The 22733-nt window shown below is 41.8% G+C and overlaps 1 protein-coding gene across 6 annotated transcripts in view; it reads left to right on the forward strand.

The window, feature by feature from the left end:
- Positions 1-22733, forward strand: part of LOC143033397 (transcription elongation regulator 1-like) — a 48395-nt gene that overhangs the window by 14199 nt on the left and 11463 nt on the right. For 3 of the 6 annotated variants that reach the window (XM_076198766.1, XM_076198768.1, XM_076198770.1), the window contains exons 3-15: positions 3948-4076; positions 5448-5597; positions 8154-8369; positions 9493-9631; positions 9905-9928; positions 10539-10801; positions 14241-14454; positions 14781-14947; positions 16658-16791; positions 18906-19092; positions 19961-20098; positions 21901-22001; positions 22475-22582. In XM_076198766.1, coding sequence (XP_076054881.1) covers positions 3948-4076; positions 5448-5597; positions 8154-8369; positions 9493-9631; positions 9905-9928; positions 10539-10801; positions 14241-14454; positions 14781-14947; positions 16658-16791; positions 18906-19092; positions 19961-20098; positions 21901-22001; positions 22475-22582 — 1970 coding nt within the window. The remainder of the gene's footprint in view (positions 1-3947; positions 4077-5447; positions 5598-8153; positions 8370-9492; positions 9632-9904; positions 9929-10538; positions 10802-14240; positions 14455-14780; positions 14948-16657; positions 16792-18905; positions 19093-19960; positions 20099-21900; positions 22002-22474; positions 22583-22733) is intronic. The other 3 variants (XM_076198769.1, XM_076198771.1, XM_076198767.1) reach the window with 2 other exon arrangements.

The raw sequence follows: 22733 nt of genomic DNA on the forward strand, positions 1-22733 counted from the left end.
AGCTTCAGCACCAGTTGCTGCATCACTAGACATTAACCACCATTCTGATCAGCAGCTAGAATCCACAAAGGATTCGAATGAACCTTGTGACAAACCTAATCTTGAGTTAAGTAAATGTTGCTGTTTCCCTTGGACAGAAATGTTACTTTTGTTGAGGAACATTGCATCCTAGATCTGCTTGTCCCCTGAAGAATGCTTCATGTGCCAAGTGTCAGAAGGTAGGTCATTATGCCAGTGTATGTAAATCATCATGGAGACAGCGTGCTTCTTGCCACAGACTGTCTACCTCTGCTTCTACGTTGGGGGCAATGAAGACCGTTGCTTCTAATGCACTACAGTCTCTTCCCAGCTGTCATACCAGTCAAGCTGGGTGGTGGGAAATTATTAAATGCTCTGGTCAATACTGGAAGTTGCAGAAATTTTATTCATTCTGAAGTAGCAGAGACCCTGGATACGAAAATTGTCCTTTCATCAGGCTGAGTATCCATGGCATCCCCAAAATGACTTGAAATTGATAAATGTTTCCTGGTTGATCTTACTGTTAATGAGAAAACCTACTTTGGAGTTTGTCTGCACCTGTTAGATGACCTATGCACTCCAGTACTGTTGGGAACTGTGAGGGCTCCTTGCTGCAGAGATTGAACCTCCAGGTATTTTTGCAAGTCTCACCCCAGATTGTCAACCAATTCAAGTAAAGTGTAGGAGATTATATCCTAAAGCAGACATTGAGTTTGTCAAGACAAGTTGAGAGACTACAAAGGCATCATCATCCCCAGCTGCAGCCTGTGGAGAGCTCAGGTAGTTGTAGAGCAAGTTAGCAAGAAAAGGATGGTGATAGATTATTCACAGACTATCAACAGATTCACCAACTTAATTGCGTACCCAATACCGGGAATAACAAATAATCAAGAAGATTTTGTCTTGCAGTTACTTAAGTACTATAGATTTGAAGTCTGCATACCACCAAATTCCACTGGATGTCAGCAACTATTGAAACAGACAAAACTATATGAATTCACATGCTTACCCTTTGGAGTCACGAATAGTGCTACATGCTTTTAGCAGGTACATGATGAGTTGATTGTCAAAGAGGACCTCAAAGATACATTCACTGACATTGATGACATAACAATCTGTGGACATTCATGAAAGGAGCATGACAAAAACCTGAGACATTTTCAAGAAGTTGTGGAGAAGTATGGTCTCTGTCAATGAGAAGAGCATCGCCAATGCCCAGTCCTCCATCTTCATTTTAGGGCATGTTGTGACTAACCATCAAGTTCAACCAGACCCAGAATAGATGTGCCCTCTGTTGAAGATGAGCTTATAAAACGACAAACTTAGCCTCAAGAGAATGCTTGGTCTGCTGTCACACTACACAAAGTGGGTGCCAAACTTCTCCAAGAAAATTCGTCCACTTGTCAAAGTGAACACATTACCCATGTTGGAGGCGGCAACACTGGCTCTACAAGAATTGAAGTGTGAAATATCACGGGCCACTCTGTCATCTATAGATGACAAAACTGTTTTTGTGGTTGAGACTGATGCATCAGCTCACTCTATTGCTGGTTCACTAACCCAGAACAGAAAACCAATCACTTTCTTCTCCCAATCCCTCTCAGAATCAGAGAAGCGACAAGCAGCTGTCAAACGTGAAGCCAGTACAGTTGTGGAAGCAATCAAGAAATGGCATCACTTCTTGCTTGGATGCAAGTTTCTGCTGACAATAGATCAGCAATCAGTGCATTTCATGTTTGACTCCAAACACCACAGGAAAATCAAGAATTAAAAAGTAATGTGGTGGAGACCGAGTTGCTTCACCTTTGACATTACTTACTGTCCAGGATCGAAGAATTAAGTCGCTAATGCTTTCTCTCATGAATCCTTATGTTACCCTGGCATTTGGAGAGTGACTCGTATCATATGGCAGCGAAATCTCCCATTCTCAGTCAAGGACATTCACATGATGATTCATAAATGTCACACATGTGCCTTGATAAACCCAAAATTTTCCAAAGAATCTGGAACACTATTAAAAGCTACTCGACCATTTGAGTGACTAGCAATTGATTACAAGGGTCCTTTGCCATCCAACTCAAAGAATTGATACATCCTAAATATCATAGATGAATACAGTTGGTTTCCGTTCGCATTCACAACCAAAAATACTTTTGCGAGTACTACCATCAAATGCCTATCCTCTCTATTTTCTGTATGGAGCCTATCTGATAATGTCCACATGGAGTTGTGCAGCTAGTAACTCGTCTGCCTATAACCCACGAGGCATCGGACAAATCAAAAGGTCCAATGAAACTTTGTGGTGTACTATATGTCTGGCTCTTTTGGCCCACCCAATTTAAAAGTGGGAAACCACACTTGGAGATGCACTGCACAGCATAAGGTCTCTTCTATGCATTGGCACCAATCGGACAATACACGAACGCATATTCTACTACCCACGCAAGGCAGTGTATGGGCAGGCTGTCCCATCTTGGCTGACCACTGATGACTTCTCCTGAAGAAACACTATGGAAGTTTAAATAGTGCCCTGAAGGAGAAGTTTGCCTGCTACATGTCAACCCACAATGGGCACTTATTGCTCATCAAGATGGAAAAGAATCGATGGTATCTGTACGTCGACTGGCACCAACAGTCTAACCGACAAACAAAAAGAAATTCAGGCAATAGCGACAATATAGTGGTTGAGCCAGACAGCGAAAAAGCCCATCACAGTGGTGATAATTCTTTGGCAAACCAGAGTCGAAAGGTGGATGGGAGACCTGCAGTGGACATTCCTGTTCCTACTGATTGCAGAGGGACTGATGTGACAAGGAAGGACCCCATGTCTGAACTGTGCTGAAGCCTCGCTGAGCTGCCTGCCCCTACTAAGTATTTCAGCAGCTTTGACCCATCGTTTTTCGCTCATATTTCCGAAATAACCATTCACATCAGTATGATATATTAGCACAGCCTAATTCACACCCGGCCATAATTTTTGACGTTAGAGTGCATTTACAAGTGTATTTAATTACGGCGACACCCGTGAAGTAAATCGAACAGGTGAAGTCGTGACGTCATCACAAACTACCTCGTGTATCCCAACTTCACTTGTTCGATTTACTTCACGGGTGTCGCCTACGACACACACAATATCAAGAGTAAACACCGTAATTAAATACACTTGTGAATACACTATAACGTCAAAAATTATGGCCGGGTGTGAATTAGGCTGTGCTAATATACCATGCTGATGTGAATGATTATTTTGGAAATATGAGCGAAAAACGATGGGTCAAAGCCGCTGAAATACTTAGTAAGTTGCTGCAATGATCAAGTCGTACCAGATGTCTTCCAAGATATTTATTATGTTGAGTGAGGTTGTTTTGAAAAATATTAATCATTTATTCTATCATTATTTCTGTTAATTTTGTCATATTTATTTGGACGGGGTGAATGTAGTGTGAATTGGCAACAGTGCAAAATGTGTGTTGAATTAGTGTCACTGCTTATGTCAGTTGTTGTCAGCAGCCGTCTTGATCAGACAGCCATTACTGTTGGACTTGACAGTAGAACAAAGGCAAAGTTCCCTGTCTTAAGTACATTGGTTATATCAAGTGCCAAACATATTATTGTATAATGCTTTGGGTTTTACCAAATGGGTAACAACCTGAGGCACAATCAATTAGATCTTTTATAATACTGAGTAAATATTTTAGTTAAACAAATTTGAATGTGGCAGAGGTTTTCCAAGGACTTATTCAGTACCAAACATGGAGCTTAGATAATGCTTTGAGTTTATATAATTTATAATGCAGAGTATATACAGTACATACTTAGTCAAGTGATTTTTTAATTTAGCAATGCTTTTCCAAGTATTCATTCAATGCCAAACTTTAGAACATGCTATATAATGCTTTGGATTTATAACTGGAGAGTTTTAATTTCAGCCTCCCATGGGACCGATGGGACCAATGGGTCACATGGGTCCTCCTGGCCCATGGGGTCCTATGGGACCACCAGGACCAGGAGGACCTGGTGGGCCAGGTGGGCCACCACATCAACAGGGTAATCAGAATGTAAGTATAGCTGTTTAAATTATATAGTAGTAATTATACTTGTTCTTCTTAAGGTCCTTTTTTACTTGTCCACAGAATTATGCAGAGTATTCAGAATCAGAGCATACCTTGTAGTTGTGTATATTAACATATATATATAATCTACACCTAAGCACCCTTCCCCCTTTTGAATGGGATGGTTGAGTTAGTACACATCCACGTCATAAACAAATAAAACCCATTCAACTACCCCTCCCATCTCAGTACCTCAGGGATGAGTGGTTGCCTTGTCCTCTACCACACTGCAGAGGACAACAGCAGGATCCAACAGCTGGAGCTGGTTGACATTATTATGACACTCCCACACCCTACCCCCACCCCAACCTTTAACTCTAAATTATGAAGTTGATGAGACTATCCCATAGGCTGCAACATCACTTTATCATATGCAATCTTCCTCCATTCACTCTTTTGTGCTTGCTCTTCAATCCTTGGCAAACATTCAGGTTGTATCCAATGCCACCTTCACACCCATCCATCTCTTGCTTTTGGTCTTCCCTTTAAGCTTGTTCTAGTTTCCTGCTTTCTGTATATGGCTCATCTTTTCTTGTTATTTCTTTCTTTATATCCATACCACCCTCAATGATCTGTTCTCATCTATTTAACAGCTTTCTGCCCACCTCCATTCTCTGCCTTGCCTCTGCTTTTCTCACTTTCCATTCTTTTGACACACTGTCATTTCTCACACTTAACCTCAGAAACACTCAATTTCTTTCTGCCTCTCATCCATTCCAAGTCTCCTTGCCATACAGTACTATGGGTGCAGTCATTCTTTTATGCAACTTTCTCTGCATTCATTCCAACTACCTGTTTCTCATAACTTCTCTTTCCACTTGGACATTTATTTGTTTCCTTTACTCTTTTCATTCACCTCCACATCCACACCCATTCATCTCTGCTTGCGATCTCAGATTATTTACTCTCAACTTCAAGTGTTACAACCCTCATATTTGGTCCTCGTCATTCCTTGTACTGCTCATCATTTACTATAGCCCCCATTCACTTGTAATTTTTCTCTCACACATACCCTTCCAAACTCAGCCACCAGCTGCTTGTCTCTTGTCAAAATGAACTACAACTGCAGTGTCATCTGCAGATAAGTGGTTCAGTTCCTATGCCCCTCCATTTTCACTCGCCTCTTGCAAGCCACTGCCTTACAGTCTTGTGTTTACCTAACTTACCATTCCATCTGTATGCACACCGAAGAACTATGGTGACATCAGTGTGTATATGGGCGAGTGCCATATACTTAGATTTTAGTAATAATAACTTGAGCTTTTCAAGGTATTTTCAATTTGCAACTTTTTTTTTTTATTTTGTAATTGCACACAGAATTCCATGGGCAGTTTTGACCTTAGTGGAGAAATATGGGTGGAGACGAAGACTGGTGAAGGAAAGTCTTATTATTACAATGCAAGAACTCGAGAAACCACGTGGACAAAACCAGAAGGAGATGGTGTTAAGATTTTAACCCAGCAGCAGGTATATCAGATGTTGTATATTATAATTATCATGGCTTAAACCTATTTTATTATGTTTAGAATACAGAAACCTTGTTCATCCACCCTGCATATAAATAGGTTCCCAGAAAACCATCTTATATGCGAAAATGTATTTTTATCTTAGAGATATGTCTTGATATGTCCCAGAAAAAAGAAAAAATTGTACCCAATTGTGTAGTCTTGTTGGCCTAGTAATATGTAAACTAAAAGTTCTTGTGCCATGTTCAATCAGGCAAATAAGAATTGCTTATTGCCATCAAAGCTTAAAAAAGAAATGTGTGCTCTAAGACATGTTAAAAGCTTCTCAATTGCAATGATAGCTGTCTAGAAATGTGGTAAAACATAATAAATTCTCATGTTTACTATTGAGAAGTACAAATCATACTTGTAGAGGAACTGAAATGAAAGTGTTCTCATGCTTTGCATGGCCATAAATAGCAACTTTTTCATGACCAGACTATTCCAACATAGTATCCACCCACCCTAAAATGGATTAGAAAGGCTTTACTGTACTTTGTAAATTATTATACAGACTTAATTTAATAGGCTTGAAAAAACTTATCACATAGTGAAGAGTTTCAAAATTTGTTCTTGAATCGATATATTTTGCATTCAGTTTGCTTGTTGATATATATACATTTTTAAGATAAATATATTATACATATAATCTTAATATGTTATAAGCAGAGAAGTGTTACAGGGATGGGACTGAAAGGGGAAGGAAAATCCTGTAGCATGCATATAACTTTGGATAGATGATAAAGGCTAATTAGTTGAACAAAAATATTATAATGTTCCTGCCAAATGCTAATTCTCTTCTGTAGAAATAGTGTAAATAACTTGTTACTGTTTTGCTTGAGGAAGATGTATTTAGCCAAAGAGGGTTATTGTTTTGTTTGAGGAAAATATTTAGCAAAAGAGGATAAAATTTTAAAGGGGGTTGGTAAAAAAATTAAAGGTTTTGGTATTGCTTTTATGTAATGTAGTGAATAAATCTAGCTTTCATATATGAGTAAATAACCTTACAGCTACAAATACACAAACACACACATGCAAACAGACATATGTGCACACACACTTTCATAGATACACAACCACACAGACACAAACACACATGGACACACAGACACGCAAACACACATGGACACACAGACACGCAAACACACATGGACACACAAACACACACAGATACGCATGGACACACAGACACAAACACACATGGACACACAAACATACATGGACACACAAACACACACTGACACACATGAACACACTGATACACACGGAGACACAAACACACACAAACACACATGGACACACAAATACACATAGACACACAGACACACAAATACACATAGACACACAGACACACAAATACACATGGACACACAGACACACAAGCACACCTTGGACACACAAACACACACGGACACATAAACACATGGACACACTAATGCACATGGACACACAAACACACTAATGCACATGGACACACACACACACATGGACACACAAACACACATGGACACACAAACACACATGGACACACAAACACACAAACACACATGGACACACACACACACATGGACACACACACACACATGGACACACACACACGCACACACATACAGACATGGACACATGCACACATAGACATGAACACATGTGTGCACACACACAAGTGTTGCTCATTTCCACAGTACCACAATTAGGTAAATAAAATTACCAATCTCTTGTCAGTATCTCCCCTCCTCTTCACTCCCCTCCTCTCCCTCCTCTCTCTCCTCGCCCTCCTCTCTCTCCTCGCCCTCCTCTCTCTCCTCTCCTCTCCTCTCCTCTCCTCTCCCTCCTCTTCTCTCCCCTCTTCTTCTCTCCCCTCTTCTTCTCTCCCCTCCCCTAGCCTCCCCTCCACTCCTCTTCCTTCTTCTCTCCTCTTCTCCCTCCTCTCATCTCCTCCCTCCTCCCCTCTCCTCTCCTCTATCTCCTAACTCTCCTCCCCTTTCCTCATTCCTCCCCTCTCCTCTTTCTGCCTCCTTTCCTCATTCTGCCCCTCTCCTCGTTCCTTCCATCCCCTCATTCCTCACCTTTCCTTAATTCTCCCTTCTCTTTACTTCTTCTCCCCTTTCTCCCCCATTCCTCATTTCTTCCTTCTTCCCTCTCCTCTCTCCCCTCCTCTCCTCTCCAAATCTCTTTATCTTCTTTTCTCTTCTCTTTTTCTCCACCCCTTTCCTCCATTCCTCTATGTTCTTCTATCTTCTCCACTCCTCTCTGTTCTCCCCCTCTCCTTTCTTCTCTTCTCTTCTCGACACCTCAACTACACTCCTCTCCTCTATTCCTCTCCTCCACACCTCTACTCTCCACCCCTCTCCTGAACTCCAGTCCAATCCTCTCCTACTCTCCACTCCTCTCTTCTCTGCTCTCCTCTCCTCTCCCCTCCCCTCTCTCCCCTCTCCTGTCCTCCTTGCTTCACTTCTCTTCTCTCCCCCCCTCTCTCTCTTTGATTGGAATTAATAAAGAAAAACTTTTTAATTTGCAGGTGGAGGCAATGGCACAGGCTGCAGGTGTAACTCCTGGAGGTGGAAACTCAGGCGGTGGACAACAACAGAGTGGAGGGGCTGGACAGGGTAGCAACACGACCACAGCAGCTCAGGCTGCTGTGGCACAAGCACACAATACAAATAGTAGTGCCAACAACAATCAAGAGGAAGGAGACAAAGATCAAGATGACGAAAATGGAGATGGAGGATGGCAGGTAATTTACGAGTTCAAGAGGTGTTATTACATTTATATATAAATATACCACCAAACTTCAAAACAAAGTCAAGCACAAACTGTTAATGGAAAGAAACTTGACACTACTAAATTGATGTACATTGTTTGCATATGCAAAGTATGGCCCTCTACAATAAAAAAGAAAAAGAAAAATGCAAGTAATTCAAAATAAATGCTTAAGAATTCATCTGCAAGCCACTTATGCAAAACCAGAACACTTTATTGAACAAAATGAGGAGCTAAAAGAATTTTTTCTATTTGCACCTCTTGCTTCCAATAACTTAACAACACACCTCAGAATGCAACCGTAATTTACAGAAATTAGAAAATCCACATAGGCTCCATTCCACTCCAAATATACCTCAACCCATCCTTTGTCCCCAGAATGTGAATTTAGAAAACCATACACACATCACAAAATGAAAACTTTAAATATCAGAGAGCCTAGCACCAAAATATGTCCCCCTTTTCCCCACATCAGGGTGTATGCCTTGAGTAGGCATACACCCTGAGATACCCTCATAAACTTTTCTCTCTCTAGATGGAATTTGGTGTTTGCAACTGTTTGGAATTGTAGCTTCTTGGTTGTTTTTCCTGTCATACTTTTCATGTCTTCTCTTTTTCTGCATGAGGGGATGTAGGGAAGGGGTCTCTTATTGGGTGAGGTGGTCTTTTGGTGGATGTGCAGTGTCCAGATGCATTGCTTCTGACCCTGGGCAGTGGACGGGATGCAGGGGTGGCCCGTCATCCAGGAGCCAGGAAAAGAGGGAGGGAGGGGGGTGGTTAGTGGGTGGGGATGAAATTGGTGGGAGTGGAATTGTGCATTTTGATTTTGGCTATCTCCCTTGTAAGGAGAGAAAAAGCCCTTGGTGTGTGTGTGTGTGTATATATATATATATATATATTGACTCGTCTACTTCTTTCATATATATATATATATGTGTGTGTGTGTACTTTTCATGTTGGGTGAATGAAAGGGAAGTGGTCTGAAATTTGGACTTCTTACGTTCATGGTATGTAAGTACAGGCACTTGTTTTTTAACTATGCTTAGAAATCAGGCCTCTGTAAGTGTGAGAATATAATGTATTTTTATTTCTTTCAGAACCAAGGGCAGTGGGGTCCTCCAGGATCTGTCATGGGACCTGGTGGGGGTCCTCCTTTTGGAATGCCTCCAGGTCCTGGCGGACCATTTGGGGGTCCAGGAGGTCCTCCTCCATATGGAATGCCCCCAGGACCACCAGGTATATATTATTCTAATTTTGTTTCATAAAACTTTGCCAGTTTCATATCCAAGCATGGGAGCTTATCACAATGTGGAGAGCTTCTTAGTTGCTCAAGCTATAAAAGCTGTTGCTCTTTCTTATGTTTTAAGACGATTTAGCATCAGAAGGATTCCGAATATATGTAACCGTAGAGCCGCCATGATTTTAAAGTACATTTGTTGGGTTGAAATGTGATGGGATGTTGAATATAGGAAAAACAAGTCAACAAATCAATTTTTTTCTCTTGCATAGGGTATGGTCCTGGCTTTGGCCCTGGTGAGCAAATAACATTTTCTGTTGCTAATGCATATCTTGATGTTCATTATTGTAGTGATAAATTTATGTACTATATGTAGTTGAATGTTAGCTTTTTCTTTGTATGACATAGATTTATTTTACAATGTAGATGTCAAACATCCCTAATTTGTAAGGGAGAAGCTTTCCAAGTATGTGAAAGGTACACATAGGGTGGATGTTTCTGTATATACTTTTTACCCAGTCCTATGTTTTGATTGCCAAGCTTTCCAGTTTATGTGATGAAGTTGAGGACCTTTGAACAAAGTAGGTAATTATTTCTCGCTTCGGTGTTTGGATTTGCTTCTTAACCATAGCAGTGCTATTTCAGAATTATTTTTTCTTTATCATTATTATTATTATTCATGCCTTGTGTGTTATGTGCTCAGTTGCAGTTCGAAATGAGATGCAGTAGACAGGGCATGTTGCAAAAGTTGCAGTATTTAGAAGTTGTATGTTTAAACTGATGTATCAGATAAAATTCTATTTTTATTTTATTTTGTATTTCTTTACTTTTACCCCCCTTTTTCTTAATTTATTTTCCATTATTTTCTTCTACCTGATGTTCACAACTCCTCTGGTATATTTTTAGGCTTTGGTCCAGGTCCAGGACCTGGGTGGAATGGTTATGGAATGCCTCCTGGTCCTCCCATGGGTCCTCCTGGCTGGGGCATGCCTCCTCCTGGCATGGGAGGAATGCCTCCCGGAGGCATGCCACAGTCCGGGCCAGTGGCTGACCAGCAGCAGAACCAACAGCCACAACAGCAACAACAGCAACAGCAACAGCAGCAGCAGCAGCAACAGCAACCACAGCAACAGCATCCGCCAGATGCTGAACAACCACCAGCAATAGAGGTACTGAATCTTATGTGGTTACCTGTTTGTATTAAAGAAAAGAGAGGTGAAGCTTGTGGTGCTTTGCCTTCTTGCAGTTATCATGAATTCAAGATACATTTTGTATATTCAGATACAAATCTTGTTCAGGCAATACACACCCCAAGTGTTTATTGCTTTTTCTTGCAGATATTAATATTTTTGTCTGGAGAGAGGGTAGAGTACCGGAGGACTGGAGTAGTGCCTGTATAGTTCCTCTTTACAAGGGAAAAGGGGACAAGTGTGAATGTAGTAATTTCAGAGGGATTAGCCTGTTGAGTGTAGTAGGGAAGGCTTATGGGAGAATCTTAATTGAGAGGATTAGGAGAGGAACAGAAGGAGTAATTGGTGAGGAACAGTGTGGATTTAGGACGGGTAGAGGTTGTGTAGATCAGATCTTTGTGGTAAGACAGATATGTGAGAAAGCTATAGGAAAGGGGAAGGATGTTTTTTGGGCTTTTATGGATCTGGAAAAGGCTTATGATAGGGTAGACAGAAAGGCACTGTGGGAGGTTATGCAGATTTATGGGATAGGAGGAAAGCTTTTGGGAGCTGTCAAGAGTTTTTATGTGAGTAGTAGAGCATGTGTTAGGATTGGAAATGGAGAGAGTGAGTGGTTTGAAGTAAAGGTGGGACTTCGTCAAGGATGTGTTATGTCGCCCTGGCTGTTCAACTTATACATGGATGGGGTGGTGCGAGAGGTGAATGCTAGGGTAGTGAGTCAGGGATTGGAGATGGTTAAAGAAAATGGAGAAAAGTGGGAGGTGAGCCAGCTGTTGTTTGCAGACGACACTGCGCTTGTGGCAGGGTCAGAGGAGGGATTGAGGAAGCTGGTGGCAGAGTTTGGGAGAGTATGTGATAGAAGAAAGCTAAAGATAAATGTGGGTAAAAGTAAGGTGATGAGATGTACAAGGGGTGAAAGTGGCAGTAGACTGGAAGTGAACATTAAGGGAGAGCGACTGGAGGAAGTGGATAGTTTTAGATACTTGGGTGCAAGTGTAGCAGGAAAAGGTGGAGTGAAGGTGGAGGTAGAATGTAGATTGAGAGAAGCGAGTAAATGCCTTGGTGGTTTAAAGAGTGTAATGAGAAATAGACATTTGGGAATGGATGCGAAGAGGAGACTGTATGAAGGAGTGATTGTGCCAACAGCATTGTATGGGGCAGAAATGTGGAACATAAGAGAAGAAGAGAGAAGGAGTTTGAATGTGTTTGAGATGAGGTGTCTGAGAAGTATGGTGGGGGTTACTAGGCTAGATAGAGTGAGAAATGAGGAGGTGAGGAGGAGAACAGGGGTGAAAAAGGATTTGGGAGATAGGGTTGATGAAAGAATATTAGGATGGTTTGGACACATGGAAAGAATGAGTGAAGAAAGACTAGTAAAAGAGGTATGGAAGGCAGATGTGGAGGGAGTGAACATGAGGGGACATCCTAGGATGAGGTGGATGGATGGGGTGAAGGGGGCTTTGGGGAAGAGGGGAATGTCTGTTGAGGAAGGAAGGGAGAGGACGGAAGACAGAGGTGAGTGGAGAATGGTTGTATATGGATGATGTTGTGACTGCATGAGGAGGAATGGGCGGGGGGGTGGGGGGTGGGGTAGTATGTGTGAGTAAATTTTGACGCAGCCCGACGGGATTTTCTCCCCGTCCTCTCCTTATATGCAAAGGGGGACGGAGAGGGGGGGTCGCCGATTAAATGAAGCGGCCTTGCTGTGGATGTACTGTGTCTTGCGACACTGCTTCTGACCCAGGGCGGTGGGCAGGGTGCAGGGATGACCCGTCATCCAGGAGGTGCTCAGATGAGAGGAAGGGTGGGAGGGGTGTGGAGTGTATTTAGGGATGAAATGGGTGGGAGTGTTTTTATGCCTTTCCCTTTTTGGCTACCTCCCTTGGAAGGGGGAAAAAGCCTTGGTATATGTATGTAATATACCAAAAGGTTTCTTCCTTCTGTGAGGCATGCACCCACCCTCCACCTATCCCACACCCATTTGCTTCTCTTTTATCGTAGTTTCTTGTGGATGAAGAGCCATATGAGCTTGGACATCACAGACCAAATATCAAAGCTGCAAATTTATTTCACACAAAAATGTAGACTGGCATGTTTAAGGGGGGAAGGGTGATTTGGATTGGTATGGGGTACTTCTTTACTCTTGATAATCCATTGTAAATGATTTGGAAAACTGTCAGCTCAATTTTGCAACTGAGATTTATCAAAATCTGTCCAGATTTCCAGTAAGCAGGCTTTAAGCTTTGGGAGGAAGTGTTTTTGCAGTTGGAATACATTTAATGAGAACCCACAAGTTCTCTGGAGGGTTAATGTCAGTAGTGTTGTCAGGTCAGTTTTCAGTGAAGGTCACACAAGTCTTTTAGCCATTGCTGAATACTTTCAGCAGATTGACAAGGTGTACCATCCTGTATTCAAAATTAAAGACTATGATGTCTGGGTGTTTATAATGCTCTCAATGAACTGGTTCAAATTAGACATTACCACAGTGTTAACCTCTTCATTATGGGCCTTAAATCTCGCGGGCAGCAGCCGCTGCCAGCCATATGACGTGTCGTAATAATACTCGCATCATAAAATATAGTCACCGCTTATATCGATCGTTCTCTCTTTCACCCGTGAATTTTGATAACCATAGAAAATGTGATTAAAGACAGTTTAGAGAGTGTCATTACGCAGGGACAACTACAATAAATATAATCAAGACGCCGATATGGCAGCCTCGCGTATCCACTTGCTCCTCATGCCGCCTACGTATGCGGCACCGTATGGAAGGGGTTAATAATCTCTTGCCAAAGTTAGTGAATTTGGCCTTGTCGCCCCAGTAGGAAACTTTGGATCACTGTCTTTGTTGTAGTTATGTGGGATTGCCTATGTGTCACTGGCTGAAAGTAGTAGCATGATGGGAGCTGATATTGGTTGTTAGCTATCTTCAGGTAAAAAGGTAGAAAAACTACAGATAATTCAATATAGAAAGATCTTGGGCCCAGTTTAGAGACCCATGAAGCTGTACCTCCACATGGGAGGTACAGCTTCAACTTCACATTTTTAACCCCTAGAATATGATGATGTATAAATAGGTGTCATGAGGCACGAATGATACAAGGATGATGGTGTTGGCATCCCGATTATATTTTGTAATTATAGTTGAGTGGCCCACGTGTTCTGTGAACAGTCTTGATTGCATTTTCTATGGTTATAGACATTCAGGGTGAAAGAAAATGAGTATAACAGTTGTAACTTTATATTTGATAATATGCATCATTGTACATTAGACAACCTAATGTGCACGAGCATTCGACTTGTATTGAAGAGGTTAAGATATGTAGCAGGGAGATTCTTTTGTTATCCATCTTGTAGGACCACCATGAGGCATCCATCAGTCGTCCTTGTATACATATTTTATTTGCCTTTTTTTCAGCCAAGTAGCAGTTTGCCTTCCAGCAGTGAGATGAGTAGTGTGACACAAGGAGCACCTTCAAGTTCAGTAGATGACTCGCAGCTTGATCCAGAATTAGTAAGCAGAGCTTCAGATTGGTCAGAGCACAAGGCCCCAGATGGACGCAGTTATTATTACAATGGGAAGACACAGGAATCTGTGTGGGAGAAGCCTCAAGCCATGAAGGATTTAGAAGGTATCTAGAATATATTTCAATTTCACTTAACTGTAGCTGTATCTCTCAACTTCAACTATTTTTTTATGCCTTTTCATACATGGAGAGCTGACAACTGGCAGCTGCTCTCTTTTAATCACTTTTAGCCAGGGACATAGAAATGGTCCAATAACAGTACAGCATGTATAGCAGTCCAAAGTTTCTTAGGATCTGAGGACTGTTGCCAGCCATACTGGGGCTGTGGGTTTCTCAATTTGAAAATCAAGGTAACAATTATTATAGGTGAAGTGTATAGGAAGTGTATTTAGAAAACATGAAATTATAAATGAGCAATTCTTCTTCCCCAGCTGCCCGCTTAGCACTAGCTCAGGGTATTAGTTTGAATGTGGCCTCAAACCCAGCTGCACCAGGAACAGAAACGGAGGAGGAACCTGCCCCACAAGTCAATGGTGAAGGAAAAGAATCTCCTCCACATAGTGACACTCCAATGGAGGTTGATGCTGAGGAGCCAAAGGTAAGCAAAATCTTCAAGAACTTCATATGGATGTAAATTCTGTAATAGGTCAAAAGGTCATGCCGTATTTCTAATCTTCCAATCAGTGGGAGGATTTGCTGGATATCTTTTCCCGATTGGAGGGGTTTCAATAAGTAAGGTGTTTAGTAGTGCTTGTTTTGTGGTTTTGTTGTTTATGTGTATTTGTATGGAGCTGCTGTGTGATGTAAGTAGTATGTTGTTGGTGTATTTTGTTTATTTGTTATATAGTTTTAAGAGTTTTTATGAGAGTAGTAGGGCCTGTGTTAGAACTAGGAATGGAGAGAGTAGTTTGAGGTAAAGGTGGGACTTTGCGAGGGATGTATCATGTCGCCATCGCTGTTCAATTTATACATGGATGGGATGGTACTAGAGGTAAAGGCAGGGTAATGAGCCAGGGATTGGAGACGGTTAAAGAAAATGAAGAAAAATGGGAGATGAGCCAGTTGTTGTTTGCTGACAATACTGTGCTTGTAGCAGGATCAGAGGAAGGATTGAGGAAGTTAGTGACAGAGTTTGGGAAGGTGTGCCAAAGAAGGAAGTTGAAGATGAATGTGGGTAAAAGTAAGGTGATGAGATTTACAAGAGGAGGATGGCAGCAAAGGAAGTGATAATTAAGGGAGAGAGACTGGAGGAAGTGGATAGCTTCAGACACTTGGGTGCGAATATGGTAGGAAAAGGAAGAGTGGAGATGGAAGTAGAATGTAGATTGAGAGAATCAAATAAATGCCTTGGCGGGGTTAAAAGGTGTAATGAGAAATTGACTTTTGGGAATGGTTGCTAAGAGGAGATTGTATGAAGGAGTGATTATGCTGACAGCACTGTATGGGGAATAGACCTGGAAATTAAGGGAGGAAGAGTTTAAATGTGTTTGAGATGAAATGCCTGAGAAGTAGGTTGGGGTTACTAGGCTGGATAGAGTGAGAAACAAGGAAGTGAGGAGGAGAACAAGGGTGGAAAGGGATTTGGGAGATAGGGTTAATGAAAGAATATTGGGATGGTTTGGATGTATGGAAAGAATGGTTGAAGAAAGGTTAGTAAAAAGTATGTGGAAGGAGTGAACATGAGTGGTCAACCAAGGATGAGATGGATGGATGGATGGGGTAAAAGGGGAATTGGGAAAGAGGGGAATGTCTAGAGGAAGGAAGGGAGAAGATAGAGGATAGGGATGAGTGGGAAATGGTTGTGTATAGATGATGCTGTGATACATGAAAGGGAGTGGGTGAGGGAGTATGTGTGAATGATATTTTGAAGCAGCCCAAAGGGATTTCTCCCAGTCTTCTCTTTTTTTGCGTGAGGGGACATTGCTGATTCAATGAAATGGCTTTGCTGTGGATGTGCTGTGTCTTGCTACATTGCTTCTGACCCAGGGCAGTGGGCAAGATGCAGGGATGACCCATCATCCAGGAGGAGCCAAGAAAAGAAGGAGGGAGGAGTGGTAAATGGGAGTAGAGTATTGGGAATGAAATGGGTGAGAGTGGATTATGCTTTTGGCTTTAGCTACCTCCCTTGTAAGGGAGAAAATCCCATTGGTATATGTATGTGTGTGTGTGTGTGTGTGTATGTATATATATATAAATTCAGTTGTACTTTCGGTATTATAAGTTGAATATTATTCGGTATAATTGCTATTTATACCAGTTGTCATACATTTGGAACTAATTGTGTTCTGAATTGGAATTTGTATCACAGGAAGAAGAAGTTGAAGAGGCAAAGCCACAGCAGGATTTGAGTCGTCCAGTTTCGTCACAGCCAGTGCAAGGAACTCCTTGGTGTGTTGTATGGACTGGAGATGGAAGAGTCTTCTTTTACAACCCAACATCCAAGTAAGTTTCCAAGATTATTGATTGGAAAAAGCTAGATGCATAAGGTATGTCATTTTGGGGGACATTATGAGGATGGATAGCGTGAGAAATGAGGTGAGGCATATAACAGGGAGTGACAGATAAGGTTGATCAAAGAATACTGGCATGTTTTGGGCATATGGAAAAAGTGAGGAAGAAAGACTAGCAAAAAGAGTGAAAGACAGAGGTGGATGGAGTGAATATTAGGGGAAGACTGAGAATGAGATGGATTGATGAGGTAAAGAGGGCCTTGGGAAAAAGGGTTAAAGACTGTTGAGGCAGAATGACCCTTCATCCATAAAGAGTTATCTATCTATCAATCCATCTCTATATACTAAGGGCTTTTTCCCCCATACAGGGAGGTAGCCAAGTCAAAAGGCAAGTACCCACTACCACCCATTTCTCTCCCAGTTTTGAAGATGATGAGAGCAGGTAAGGCACCTGGGTTAGATGGGTGTCATGAAGTGTTTGAAGAAGGGATGTACTGGCTAGTGTCTTAGGGAGGGTAGAGTTCCTGAGGACTGGAGGAGTGTCTGTATAATACCTCTTCACAAGGGAAAAGGGGACAAATGTGAGTGTAATAGTTTCAGAGGGATTAGTTTGTGGAGTGTAGTTGGGAAGGGTTTTAATTGAGAGGATTAGGAGAGGAACAGAGGGAGTAATTGGTGAGGAACAGTGTGAGTTTAGGAATGGTAGGGGTTGCATGGATCAGATTTTTGTGGTAAGGCAGATGTGTGAGAAAGCTTTAGCTAAAGGTAAGGATGGTTTTTGACCCATTATGGATCAGGCAAAAGTTTATGATGTGGTAGACAGTGAGGCACTCTTGGGAGGTATTGCAGACATATGAGATTGGGGGAAAGCTGTTAAGAGCAATCAATAGTTTTTATGAGAGTAGTAGAACCTGTGTTAGAATTGGAAATGGAAAGAGTGAGTGGTTTGAGGTAAAGTTGGGACTCCAACAGGGATGTGTCATGTCACCATAGCTGTTGAATGCATACATGGATGCAGTGGTGTGGAAGGTAAAGACAGAGGTAATGGATGGGAACTGGAGATGGTTAAAGGAAGTAGAGAAAAGTGGGAGGTGAGCCAGTTGTTGTTTGCTGACAACACTGCTTGTGGCAGGGTCAGAGGAAGGATTAAGGGAATTAGTGATGAAGTTTTGGATGGTATGTGATAGGTGAAAGTTGATGGTAAATGTGGGTAAAATTAAGGTGATGAGATGTACAAAGGGAGAGGATGGCAGTGGATATACAAGGATGCTGGTGTCTGTGTCTTGATTATATTTATTTTGTAGTTGTAGCTGAGTAACCCCCAATTTCTGTGAACTGGCTTGATCATGTTTTTTGTTTTTATTACTCAATGAAAAAGAATGAGTAATGCAACAGTGATTGTATATTTTATAATGCAAGTTATTGTGATGCATCAATTATTGTACTTCAGGCATTTGATGCTGCATGTGAGAATTTGACTTGTATTGAAGAGGTTAACCACTTCCATACGGTGACGCCTACGTAGGCGGCATGAGGAGCAAGTGGGTACTCAATGATGCCGACGTCGCCATCTTGATTAAATTTATTGTAGTTGTACCTACGTAATTTCCATTCTCTCTAAACTGGCTTCATCAATTTTCTATGGTTATCAAAATACACGGGTGAAAGAGAACGAACGATTGAGCACTGACTTTATTTTTTATAATGCGATTATTATGACGCAACATCGTACGTCGGGCAGCTAATGCTGCCAGACGTGCGATGTGCCCCGGAGTGAAACTCATACTTCTTCCCCTTTCAACTTAGTTTTGCTCAATACTAACACATCTATCTTGTCACAAACATACTATCTCTTCCCTTTTACTCTCATTTGTATCACACCCACACACATTTAAAGACCCAAACCTTAGGGTTCTGGTTGGAAAACTCCTCCCAGACCCTCATATGCTTTTGCTTTTGATAAGAATGTCCCCTTTTACGACTCAAGTGGGAAGACTTGGTGACAGTATTCTTTCTCCCCTACCAGATTTTATTATCTGTTGCATATTACTTCAGTAGTATTATTAGAAACTGGTATTTGTATATATTGATTTTTCTCCCTCTCAGGTCATCTGTATGGGAGCGTCCACCAGATTTAGTTGGCCGAACAGATGTTGAAAAAATGATATGCACACCGCCTCCAGAAGTGGTTGGTGTCAAGAACAAGGCAGAGGAACCAGCTACAGAGGAACCTGCTACCAAGAAACCTAGAACAGAAATCATTACCAATTCTGTAGCTGCACAGGTAATTGTTGTGAGTGACTTGACTACATTCTTTACAATGAGGAAGGCCCCTTGCTATATAGATAGATATATATAGTGAATGAAACTTGCTTGATAGAGAAGCACTTTACAAACTCTATAGAAAAAAATTGAGAATAATGATAATACTAATAATAATAGTAATAATAGTAGGATGCACCAGAGCCACCCAAATAGAAAATGTGAACTTAAAACCTAAAATCCTCCCCGTAGTGTATCATGTGAAAATTATAGGAACACCGTTCTTTGCCAGAGCCCTCAGCTCTACTCACCCATCTTATTACATTGCAAGCACAACCAACTTAAACAAAACTCAGATTATACTGCTCAAACATATACAACAACCTACTAAGTACATCCACACAAAAACACAATAACATTCAGATTAAAAAACAAGGTCTTTGATATAGAAGAGAAGCAAGAACCACACTGGCATGTTTATGTTCAGGATACCATCCAGCACTGAGATCAGCACACAACAGGACTGACCACAATCAAGCTACCCCCAGATGCAGCCGTCAACTGAGCACCTCATCCTACATTGCTCCACACTATCCCTAGATAACAGTACATTATTTCTGCCTGGAGTTACCCATGAGCCCATCTAGTGGCTGTTGTTGGTTACCTGGGAGCCATGGATCACTTGCAAAACAGACCTGGGGTAACGATTGATCCATATCACAGGAACAGCACCTGTAGAATGCCTGATACGGACCTGCTATGGATAGATAAAATTTTGATTTAGCTATTATACTTGAGCTCTTGAGGTGATGAGTTTGCATTAGTAACATTAACCCTTAGAAATGTGCACCAGAATAATAGAATAATTGACTTTATTTCTTCTCTTTATCTCCAAACAGCTGCAAGATGATGTAAAACGTATCGACATTGGCAAAGAGGCAGCAATTGAAGCTGAAGTGAAGGCAGCTCGGGAAAGAGCCATTGTGCCTCTAGAAATTCGCATGAAACAGTTTAGAGATTTGTTGGCAGAAAAGGGGGTAAGTAGTTTGAATCCATTCCTCTCTCCTTTCCTCTCCTCTCCTCTCTTTTTCCTCTCTCTTGTCTCTCCTTTCTCTCTCTCTCTCTCTCATCTCTCCTTTCTCTCTCTCTCATCTCTCCTTTCTCTCTCTCTCTTTCTTGTCTCTCTCTTCTCTCCTCTCCTCTCCTCTCCTCTCTCCTCTTCTCTCTACCAGTTTCCAACTATATCTTTCTCTTTCCCTTTCCCAATCACTTAACTAAAAGTATTATTGTTATTATTATGGAAGAAAGGAATGAGGTTAAGAGGAAGACTGAGAATGAGGTGGATGGATGGGGTGATCAGGCCTGTGGATGCATGTAGAATGTTTGTTAACCCGTTGCGGCCGATCGCGGTAAAATAAAATGTCACGCCAGAGACGACGGGGTAGGTGAAATTTTTTTTTTCTCTGTTTATGGGCTAAATCAACTCATTTGGGTCTAAATAGTAAGAAAAACATCAATAGACAAGTCACCTTGGCGTATTTTGGTGGTAGGGAGCAACCTATGAGACGACGGGGTAGGTTGAGGGAGTGCCACAGGCGAGACAATGGCCGCCATGTTGCCAGGCTCGATTGGTGGCGGAGAAGACACACGCGATCTTCTTCCGTATGCCTCCGCCGTACTGACGGACGTTGACGGTTCCTCTTCTCCTCCTTCCTCTCCTCCTTCCTCGTCAGAGGAAAAATTAACGTGGATGCCAGGGAACAAGGATGCATCCTCCTCCATTTCTTCCCTGAACAATGTCTGTGCGTGCGCGGTGGGTCGGTAATTATCGTCCACAGAATCACTATCACCAGAACCACTAGTGTCACTGTCACTTAGTAGGGCACTTTCATCTAAAACAGCCCGAATTTTGGCTGACGTGTCCAAAATAGCACGTGATTTCCGCGGCATTTTCGCTAATGGGGTCGAGCGAGTACGCACAAATAGAGGTCAGGGGTCAACTGGTGAGGGTGCGTGGGTCGCGCCGTGGGTGGTCGGGGTGCGCGCGCAGACACTGTGCGTGGGTATAACACATGCCAATGTGCCATACTATTCATATTTTACCCAAACAAGTCATAACTCTTGCTAATTTCGTATTTTAAAACGTGACGGATTATTACGTCAATCGTCGCTCGTTCGGCTTTTTATTCTGAGGCGCGGAAAATACATCCTCCATGTTTACCGTAAAATTGAACCAGTTTAGGAAACTGGCAACTCAATCAGGCTCCTTCCCTGGGAAGATCCATCACTCCTCTATCACGTGACACCCGGTAGAAGCTCAGGGGGCGGGTATTTCAAAAGTTACATAGCAACAAATGAAAGCCACTTACGCGACGGATCATTACGTCGATCGTCACAGCGGTAACCTTTTAGGTGACGTAATATTACGTCGGTCGTACACAACGGGTTAATGAGGGAAGGTACAAAAGATGGTCTGAATCAAAGGAGTTTGTGAATAGATAAAAGGATGATACAGCTTGAAAGGATGTTTTAGTCTACTTAATAAGATGTCTCAGGTGGATGAGAGGATGGGTTGTAACGTGAATAGGTGGTGGTAAACCAGCTCCAGCTGTTGAACTCTGCTGTGGAACGCTGCATTGCCATTGACTCGAGCAGTGTGGCATTGTATAGGGTTGACCCTTCATCCCATAGGTGCCAAAATGGGTGAGGGTGGTTGAATAGTTTGTAATGAGCCTGATGTCTTTGTGTGCTTTAACTCAGCGACTCCTCCTATAAGGGGTAGATGTTTTTGTTGATGGCAAAAGTGGATCATGTTTCATCTGAAATTTCTCTTCCATAGGTATCGGCATTCAGTTCGTGGGAGAAGGAATTGTCAAAAATCGTCTTCGATCCACGATATCTGCTTTTAACTTCACGTGAACGGAAACAGGTTTTTGAGAAGTAAGTGTTTTCTTAATGTTTTGAATAGATACGGAAAACAATATATAACATTGAAAAGATCTACACAACACCTTCCATATCAACCCCGCATGAGTTACACCCCCCTAACTTCAACTTCTTGATACACTAACAAACCAAGTACTGGCAAGTAAAATGAAAGGACACTGCCTAATATGACTACACACACAAAGAACAAACCAAAGAAGGAACAAAATAGTGGGACAGTTCTATAACCTAAATGTATGGACCTCCTGCAGTCATCCTAGCAGACAACCTCCCCAACACAAGCAACAACCCCAGACATAAGTGTGTTCATTCTCCCATGAACCATAAACAACATGGGGAAACTATCCTTAATCTCCCCTTACAACACTTTTTAGTAAATATAGCTACAGAACTTGAAGGAAAAATAAATCCTACATACCAAATTTTCTTCACATGAGGGTACTTTTTTAAACACAAGTTTGCTTCAGGTACGTCAAGGAACGTGCTGAAGAAGAACGTAGAGAAAAGAGAAACAAGCTTAAGGAACGCAAAGAAGAGTTTCGCAAGCTCCTGGAAGAGGCTGGCCTCTCAGGGAAGTGAGTATATTATTAATTTGTAGTAAGAATAGTTTGAATACAAATATGAATAAATAGGTGCTACTACATGTTCCGTTATACATCTTTTCCTCTTTTTTTCCAATAGTTGAGAGAATTGTATGTTTCTATATGTACTTGTTTTGTAGATATA

The sequence above is a fragment of the Oratosquilla oratoria genome, chromosome 15 (assembly GCF_046742065.1).
Source record: "Oratosquilla oratoria isolate Oo_2021 chromosome 15, ASM4674206v1, whole genome shotgun sequence".
NCBI lineage: Eukaryota > Metazoa > Arthropoda > Malacostraca > Stomatopoda > Squillidae > Oratosquilla > Oratosquilla oratoria.